Source organism: Fusarium coffeatum, assembly GCF_003316985.1.
Source record: "Fusarium coffeatum strain FIESC_28 chromosome Unknown BRIP53273_contig_484, whole genome shotgun sequence".
Taxonomy (NCBI): Eukaryota; Fungi; Ascomycota; class Sordariomycetes; order Hypocreales; family Nectriaceae; genus Fusarium; species Fusarium coffeatum.
In genome coordinates, this window is record NW_022158273.1 from 2666 (window position 1) to 11925 (window position 9260).

The 9260-nt window shown below is 48.8% G+C and overlaps 1 protein-coding gene across 1 annotated transcript; it reads left to right on the forward strand.

Moving 5' to 3' along the window:
• Window positions 1-7142: 7142 nt before the first annotated feature.
• Window positions 7143-8985, forward strand: FIESC28_11743 (uncharacterized protein; the record flags this gene model as incomplete). Its single annotated transcript, XM_031165857.1, has 5 exons — window positions 7143-7220; window positions 7983-8002; window positions 8044-8150; window positions 8457-8544; window positions 8760-8985. 5 exons carry the CDS (start codon window positions 7143-7145, stop codon window positions 8983-8985), a joined length of 519 nt encoding a protein of 172 aa, XP_031010085.1.
• Window positions 8986-9260: the final 275 nt, after the last annotated feature.

The window sequence follows — 9260 nt, forward strand, 5'->3', positions numbered from 1 at the left end:
TACAGTCGAGAATAGGTGGATTCTGAAACGCGGGGTTAGGCACTGAGTAATGGAGAACTGAACGCTGTTCATGGTTGAGCGGTCCTGGAAGATGCTTTCAAGGAAATGATGCTTGCAAGACTTGATGGGTGGTTAAATACCGTGGTGCCCCACGCCGAGAGTGAAGGCTATACCCAGGGCTTATGGCACCAAGAAGTACTGAACGATGACGGGGGTGAGGCTGAAGAAGACGATAGGCATGGGGCGAGGCACAAGTATAAACTTGGCACCGAGAGACAGAAGATGCATCGATTCGCGTGCGTGGGTATAGTCTCTAGCGACAAGGGGAAAGGGTTGAGAGAACGATGGAAGGAAGAATGTGCACAAACAGGAGATGAAGTCGGGAGGGGTGGGTAAGGCTGCTGCAGTTGCACTGACAGGCTTCAAAGCAGGAAGATATGGATGGGACAAATGAGGAAGGATGCTATTCTGACAAAGGTTTTCCAATTGACATACCACAGTGACGGACAGACGAACGAATTTTTCGAGGCGGATGATCGAGAACGAGAGTAGAAAGAGAAATCAGAAAACGATCAAGTGGGAAGGATGGATGAGTCGAGGTTGTAAGGGAGTCGAGTGCAGGTACGAGCCTCCCAAAGACAAGACACGGAATCGGATATCTCGATTGCACAGAACGAGTCCTGGACCGTGGTGGGTTATGGGTTAGGGAGGAAGGTGCTCTGTCCAACGGCGATGGGGGTAGGATGGGAGTCCACGGTCTGTAAGCGGCGCAAGTCCTCGTCTGGGAACGATGTCGAGGATAGTGACGAGAGGGTGGATTAGCAGGTGATCTCGGGATGGAAACTTATGAGACGACTGTGAGGTGACAGATCCAAGAAGACAGAACAGACCCCGGGTTAGGTTTGGCTGCGAGTCGGTTGAGGATCAAATGTTCTGGACCTGAGCTCTTGTTGGCGTGTGCGCGCGGCCCTGAGCCGAACTAGATAGACAAGGCAGGAAGTACGCTTATAAGAACCAGATTGTAGAGAAATGGATTCTGTTGTCCATGTACGGGGGCGTGTCAGTTGTCGGAAACAAGACAAGCCAGGTTGAGGAATTGCTCTGTGGAGAGAGACTATCAGAGCCAGAGCCAATGTTGAGATGGGGGATCAATCTCAGGGCATCGTAGAATCCAAATGCTTGCTGTATGTAAATGGAGGGCAGGAACAGGGTCCAGGGGGAAACGGGGCAGAGTCGGAGGTGCCGCAGCCACCGGCAAAGAATAAAGACTACTAATTGAGTGGGAATAGGTAAATCAGGGTTTCGGAAGCGAGGATAGAATCGCAAGAGTTGAGAAAGAGCAGAAACATCAGATTCCTACATGGCACTACGTTTGGGGGGTGGTCTTGCTGTTCAGAGGCTCGCCAGGAACTAGGAGGGCATAAGTCTAGCCCAGTCAGTTCGCAGCGCAGCGCAGAACAACGGAATGGGGGCGTGGAGAAGCGAGTAGGGGTAGGGGTATGCCTACAATCTTCCGTCAAGGATGCACGCACAGTCTTGGCATTTGTCTCTGAAATCTGGACTGCCATCCGACTGTACATATTGATTGATCCGCAGTCTTTTACATGCTCGTTCCCGCGCTTGGACGCATCAAGTTTTGACATTCGGGGAGGATGATGAATGATGCAAGGGCCAGTTCTCAACATGATCCATTATGAAGCCTCGAGTTATTATGGACAATTGGCACGCCCATTGCTGAGCAACGTATGTGAAGCAATGCAGTTCAACTTGAGATGGGTCGAAAACAAGAAGCGTGGGCCCCAAGGCCCTGTCATCGGCTACGTATACGATAGGGCGGCACCTGGACAACATCGAGATGCCCCATCTTGGTCCAATGGACGCATTCAAAAACCATATTGAGGTCGCTTCAACGCAACGCAACGCAACGCAACACTACTGGTGCCCGTGACTGGGGGATTGTTCAGCAGAGTCATCCCCGGATGGAAGGAAGTGCAAATATGAATAAGTGAATGGTTAAACACGGTTGAGGCTGCTGGGTCGAGTCAGACCAGCCGGTACAGTACTGTAATAAAAATAAAAAAAGACCAGTTATCAAAATCATGGGAAAGTCGGGGGTGGTACGGTACACTGATGCGAATGTTGATGTTTGTCCAAATGTCGTACAGAGAGTGTAGCCCCCCGTCATGGTGTTCCAAGGACGTGGGCAGGAGTGTTATGGGCCTTGGCGTATCCGCATCCTCTATTCAGAAAGAGGCATTTCAGCATGGCGATCAGCTATCAATTGATTGACTGATTTGACCCGAGACGGCAAGATCGCAGAAGCTGGTAGGCTGGTTAGAGGCGTCACCGTCCACAACCATCCAGTGTGCCTGCCAACGCTCAAAGCACCACTGTAGTGTAGTGTACTGTAGACTGTAGACTGTAGTGCAGGAGCTCAAACTGTAACGGGTAAGATCTCGATCCCAATTTGTGAAACGGTTGTGGTCCTGCCGTTGTTGACTGTACTGTACTGAACGGGATGTTTAAATGATGGGGTGAGATTGAGAATGTCATGTCACGCACGTACAATACGCACGCACGCTCTCTGATGTCGTCTCCTCATCCTGTTTTTGCGGCTGGCTCAGAGAGGCTCGAAACTCGCCGGGACGGTGCGTACTGGTCTACTAAAGAAGCGTGACAGACGGATGGTCAGGGTTGAAGGTGAGCTTGTTCTCCAAACGGCATCGCTCGTCGGTAGCCAGGTGGTTGTGGGCTAACTAAAATGGACTTCTGCTTGAGTTCTGGTGGTCGGAGCAATTGCGAGCTGGGGAGGTGTGGGGCCGGTATAAGTGACGCACGCCCTGTTCCGCGCGTGGGTTGTTCCTGATCGCCATCGAGCCATGCCCGTTGTTGAAATCGAGCTTTGGCTTACTGATCGTGAGATGCCAAAACTCAAGCTTCACCATGATCGAGAAGGTCTTTGATCGAATCGCCCATAGTGCCGCGCCAACAAACGATCTACCTGTTTGGATTTTGGTAATCCCCCAGGTTCCCTCTCCATGGGCCACATGGTACGGCCACCGACGTCTTTGCCAGAAGTCCGTTCGTGCAGCAATGAGGTTTATTCGTCATATTGCGCCGATAGTTGATGCTTCAGATCGAATGACGCATTTTATAAGCGGTTCCAAGGCATCATGTTTTATCCCTCCCTCCTTCCACGACGGGGCAGTGTGAAAGCGCACAATCGACATCTGATCCTTCGATCCCCTTTGATCCATTTTCTCTGCTTCTCTGATCAAAGTTCCCTGCAGATTGTCTCTTTATACAAGCGATTTGAGCCTGATACAATAACTGGGGATGGTTGATTGTAAGTACCAACTTGGGCTTGGTATAGTATAGTTGCACTAGAGTATCATCGATATGTAGATGTGCGGTAGATCATAGCATCGATGGCTGAGATGTGCAAGATGGCATTGTCCATCAACCCATCCGCACGAACAGCGTGAAACCAGAAACCATAAAATGTGCAGTATCGGTAATTGTGAATCGGGAGCTGGTGCAGGAATCGCCCATGGAGTGACATGGGAATTCGACTGACGGTCTAGAATCTCGATCCCTCCCAGCCCTAGGATTGGTTGTAGCCCGATAAGCAGCCGCGGATTAAACGAGCGACTCCCTACTCAATGCGACGCCTCCCCTATGCATTGTCGCTTTCGATCCCAGAGTGCTTATTCTGCTTGTGTATCCTTGGCTCGATCTTGGCCTTGGCTGCTCCTACAGTAGAACTCGGACTTCCAGATTGCCGCCGGTCGACTATGATAGTGCCATTCTGCGATTGAACTCCATATCTCTAGACTGTCGAATAGCAGCGGGAGTAGTGACACGGAGTAAAATTCCGAGGCCTGTAGACCAATAGCGGTTGCCGACTAACTGGCCCACCGCTTCTAGGACCTTAAACGAGACATGATACCGTATTAGAGTAAAACGGTAGCCTTGGTAGGCGACTCGCAGTCGAGGCTGAGAACTTTGCAGGCTGTAATATCCGGCTGGGAATGGCGGCAGCATCTACAGTACCCATGGATTTTCATGGCAGTCAGCAAACGTCCGAAAGCTTTCGGGTATCGTAGGTCCCAGCTTGAATGAAGGCCAGAGTCCGTCTCACCGGAATCCTGGGCCAAAGTCCCGTGAAGTGCGCAATGTTCCCCACGGCATTGTCTAGAACATTGATGAGAAGTCGAGGCCTCACGATAGATTGAGCAGGAAGCCAGCTCAGGGCGTACAGTCACAAGTCCCTTGATTGGTCGGCGAACTGGTTGGCTCGTGCCTGCCCTGTAAGTAGGCTGTAGTGCGCTTAGAGTGCATGGATCCATAGAAAGGGGCTGCCTTCCTGCTACATAGGTAGGTATGGACTATGGAGGGTACCTACCTGCCTAGGCAGTGAGCTTCAGTATGTACCAGGCTATTATTCCCGGGTCTTAGGCGTTCGTTGTTCCTGCCTCTTGTGCAGGTAGCTAGGTAAGTAGGTAGTATCCAATGGATCAAACTAACACATTCGGTTTCAACACCCATACATTGTCAACATCGTTGTCCTATTGGCCGAGAGTATATGCTGCTGGAGTAATCTCAGTCGGTTCTTTTACTGTGTTCTTCTCCTAGGTTTTCTCCTCTTCTTTTTCTTATTACCTAGGTAGGTAGGCAGCATGAACTATAGATACATATGAATGATTTGAATGTTAGTAGTGTTCGATTTCAACATTCACATCCACATACTAGGTACGGTACACTGGACAGTTGAACCAGTTCAGTACTGGCCTGTTGATCACGGCGGACAGAGAGAGCCACATGTACGTAGTGAAGAAAGAAAGAGGGTAATGATCAGCAACTAATCTGCCTAGAGAAGTCAAGCAAGGAACCTAGAGACTAGCTAATCTGCCATTAACGTAAAATCGTGCGTGCATCGAGAGAAAGTCTCCGTAGCTTATTTTGTATTGACCGGGGCATATACGCCGTCATCCGACGTCTATTGCATCTACTGTACAGTAGGTACATACACCAGCAGCGACAGTCACGGCAGAGACCGGACATGCGCCAGCTACTTAGGTACCTTAGTTCTTTACGAAAATCCGTACAGCGCGGGATGCTAGGACCATGAGCCAGCAAGAAGTCTAGAACCACCAGGAATGGGGAATAGACATGGATGTAATCGAGACCGGGGACAGTACTCCACCAGTTTGTGTCACTATAAGTGTCACTGTAATAACAATCGTCGGAGAGTTCTAGAGACACTGGTTATTTGTTAGCGGACAAGTTAGTGGATAAAGATAGTACATACTGACATAGATGGATTGCATGTAAGCACGGCTATGCTCTCACATTGCTCTTTGCGAAGTACATTCCCCTTCTGGAAATTGGGGTGGGAACACAGCTGCACCTTGAGATCTGGCATGTTGGTTTACCATCGCTTTTACGGATACTGCACTGCACATTGAGGCTTGCGGAGAGGAAAGGCCATGCCGTCCATGGATATGATGCATACATAGCCCATGTTGTTTGTTTCAGCCCTGATCGACATCGATGTCAGATGGGAGAGCGACCTGCCTGCATGGGGAGGTGGCATGTTTATCTTATTTTTATTGTTATTTTTATTCCTATCATTCTTGTTCTTGTTCTTGTTCTTATATCCTGATATACAATGCACCAGCAGCCAGTCAGTCAGCAATGGGCGATTCCGATCCTATCTGGATATGTACTGTACTGTACTGTACTGTACTGTAGTTATTCCCTCCTCGATAGAGCAAAGAGTTATGCCAACCAAGACTAGGATTGATTCTCTCCCTTGTTCGATCATGATTGCAACTGTTGTTGTTCTGAGTATTGTCTCACCAAAGACCCGCAACGTTCGAGATCAGGATCTGATCGCCATCCGTGGTGGTCCAGACCCGTAGCGCATTCGCCTAGACCGATCGATTTAGATACTTGTAGGTCTATACGTTTTCACATATAACGGAAGTCTCGTATCCAGTGTTACTTTTATGGTCTTGGTTAGGTAGGTAGTAGGTAGATACTGTACTCAAATACCTAGCCCTGGCATTTGTTGTCGACTTTTGTTACCAGGCAATATCTTCCTCGAACTAATTATCTTGAGCGCAACGTTGAAGAGGGCTAACGGATACGAACAGCTCGCTGGTTCCATTCAGACGTGTCCTCTTTCGCGGACGGCTACACATACAGTACTGTACTGGTCTTATTGAAAAGGGCAGTTCTGTAAACGAGAATGAGCTAAATATCCATGGATATATTGGCAGAATCAGGAAGGGGATATAACCTTTCGCTGTAGAATGTTGATGACGGTAGCAAATCCCAGCATCCACAGGAGTAACTCAAACGCGATACAACATGATTCGACTGTATTGAACTCGCATAAGAAAGGGACTAATCAAGTTTGGGTGACATTGAGGTTCAAAACACCATTATTACCGTAGAGTAGGTACTGTACTATTGAAGGTATTTCATTGCAGTTGTTTCCCGGGCATGATCGACATCTATATCCGAGCTCTGACAGGCCACCCGGCCACCCCTCTTAGTGGACGGCCCGCTGTCGCGCCCGCCAAAATTACTGGGATCTAGACCCAGATTTAGCAGGCCGCCATGGAACGGACTATAGGTATGTATGTAGTACTTACCAACTTGAACACTTTTGTCTAAGTCGTTTATTCATAGCAAGGAGCGAAGAAGCATTCTGGAATATAGTAATGAATCAAGCATGAGGTCTGCAGTACAGTCTTTGATTTTATTGGGCGTCTTCTAGGGCTCCATAGACCAATCAGATGGATTAGATCCAATGGATGTCATGGATGTTGTACTGTACAGGACGGGAACCGTTAACTGTTAGGGACCTGCACTGCACACTGCACACGCGAATAAATCCCCACTAAGGAAAGAGGACCTAAACCTAACCCGCTCTTCGGGGCAGTCCTCTCATCTCCAGTCCAGCTCCATTTTCTCCTACAACAAACCGCTCAACAGCTGGAGAGCAAAAGACGACCAGACCAGTCTTCCACCGCATTTGTATCACCACACTTGTTATCTACCTATTTACTCATCGTCGATACGTTTTTTTACGTAAATAACTTCAAAGGGAAAGACTCACTTTACTGTACAAAATGGCACCAACCGATGAGACAAGCAAAAGCAACACAGCCTCCAAGGCTGCGGGTTCGGGGGATGCCGATTTGGCCCAAGTAAGTACAGTACAGTAACTTACTGTAATCTCATTTTCTTCTATTGCATGTCATGTCACGTCTGATTCTCGGCATTCCCATTGGAGTGTTTGCCACTTGGGGCATGGCAATGCACGAATTTGCCCTCCTGCGAAACATGGAATAGCAACAAAACACCATGTTGCAGATCCGGAGAGAATTGTCCTTGCTTGATCCCCATTTCTATTCATTTCATTTCATTTCGATCTGCTCAACCGCTCTTTACTCTGGCAATCGATCATCAACATGTCACTCCTTTCCTATTTCATCCATCCATCTGTTGAGTTCATCCCTAATCCCCTCCTATTTTCCCAATTATTCCCAATTCCTATGTACTGTACTGTACGGATACTCAGTTCCCCCTCTCTCCCTTCCCTTCACCCCTGGTTAACCCATTCCCTGTCTATTCCCACTCTCAAGGTCCAGACTCTCGCCCCCGGCCTGACCGTGGAACGTGTTATACCCAGACCCAGACTCAGACCCAGCCAGTTGGTCGAGACCGCCTCGCTTGGCTGCCACGAACCAAATTCTCCTGCCTGTCTGCTTGTCTGATTGACTGATTTGCATATTGCATTCGCATCTGCATCTTGACTACTGTATAGTACAGTACAGTACTGCCTTTTGTCTTGGCCAAATAAACGCCCTACCCGACCAACCACACCCACTGTACCCTTTATCCTCACAAACAATTAGATAGTACAGTACCGTATTGTGTTGCATTTCCTGACGATATTCATGTTCTAGGCCTACCGGGACCTTGCTAGGTAAACCACCCTACTCTACTCTGCTCAGCTCTACTCTACAGCCTCACCTCACTTTGTCTCGCCTCTCTCGCCTCGCCTCGCCTCAACACACCCTCCCCTCGCATTTTCCCCATCGCGATCCACCTTCACCACGAATTTCCTATTCCTCGTCTCCTTATTTTCGTATCATTGCCATGGAATTCTTCGTTGGCGCACTTTACCATCAGCGTAGCGCTTGTCGTGGGCCCTAGTTGCCAATACTCCATAAACTTCCTCTCTATTGTCGAGACTAAATTGACAAATTCCTCTATCGGCGTCTCCGACGCTTCACTGTCACACAAATTCGGATTAGACATATGCATCATTCAATTACGCATTCATTGCTCTTGCTTCGAAAGCCTAATCCATGCTATCAGAATCGTTGATGCCACTAGCTTGTCAACTTAATACCCTCTATTCCCAACATTGCAATCAGTCGGTGGCCCAGACAAGGTTATTGACCTTACACTGATGCCCAAGCCTCTTGACTCATGCGCTATCGACCAGAGATTCAAGTGGTTCAGGTTCCTGGCTTGTTGCAGGCGGCGATAGATACACTCTCCATATGAACAGCGACCTATCTCGATAGCTTCATGACTTGACAAACATAACGCCCTCGTTCCTGCACCCCCTCCCATTGCCTTCAGCGTCATATGAACCACATGTCTCCCATTTCTGTCTTTTGCATCGTACTATGGACGATCCGCAGAGATCCTTGGCTGACATGGCATTGACATAGGGGTGAGCAAGCTGCTACCAACCTCGAGAACAACCTTTCAAACCTCGAAAGTAGACTCGACGCCATTCTCGCTGCCCTCGAAGCCAACAGCAATTTACAGGCTTCTCCGGCTGCCAACGCAGCCCAAGCTGATGAGTCTCGAAAGGCGGGAACAACAGACAGCAAAGAAAAGCCCCAGGACGGCGCCAACGGAGACGCAGTGGAGGACAAGAAAGACACGGCTTAACTGACTGGGCAAGGTCAGAGGTTACTTCAGTTCACACCACGTCACATAGTAGCTTAGGGAGTCGAAAGAGCAGTATGCCAGCCAATCATGGGTCTCTTCTTTTCCAAAGAATATCTTTCACTTATATTATCTCAACGACCAAAGGAGATCCCTCTTTGCCGTTGGGATATACATTTCTATCCTCAGTGTTCCATCTCATGATCCCACGTACTCTCCGAGCTCAGAGGCTCATACTCCTCCCCAGATCCAAGGGCCGAAAAAAAAAAAAGAACTAA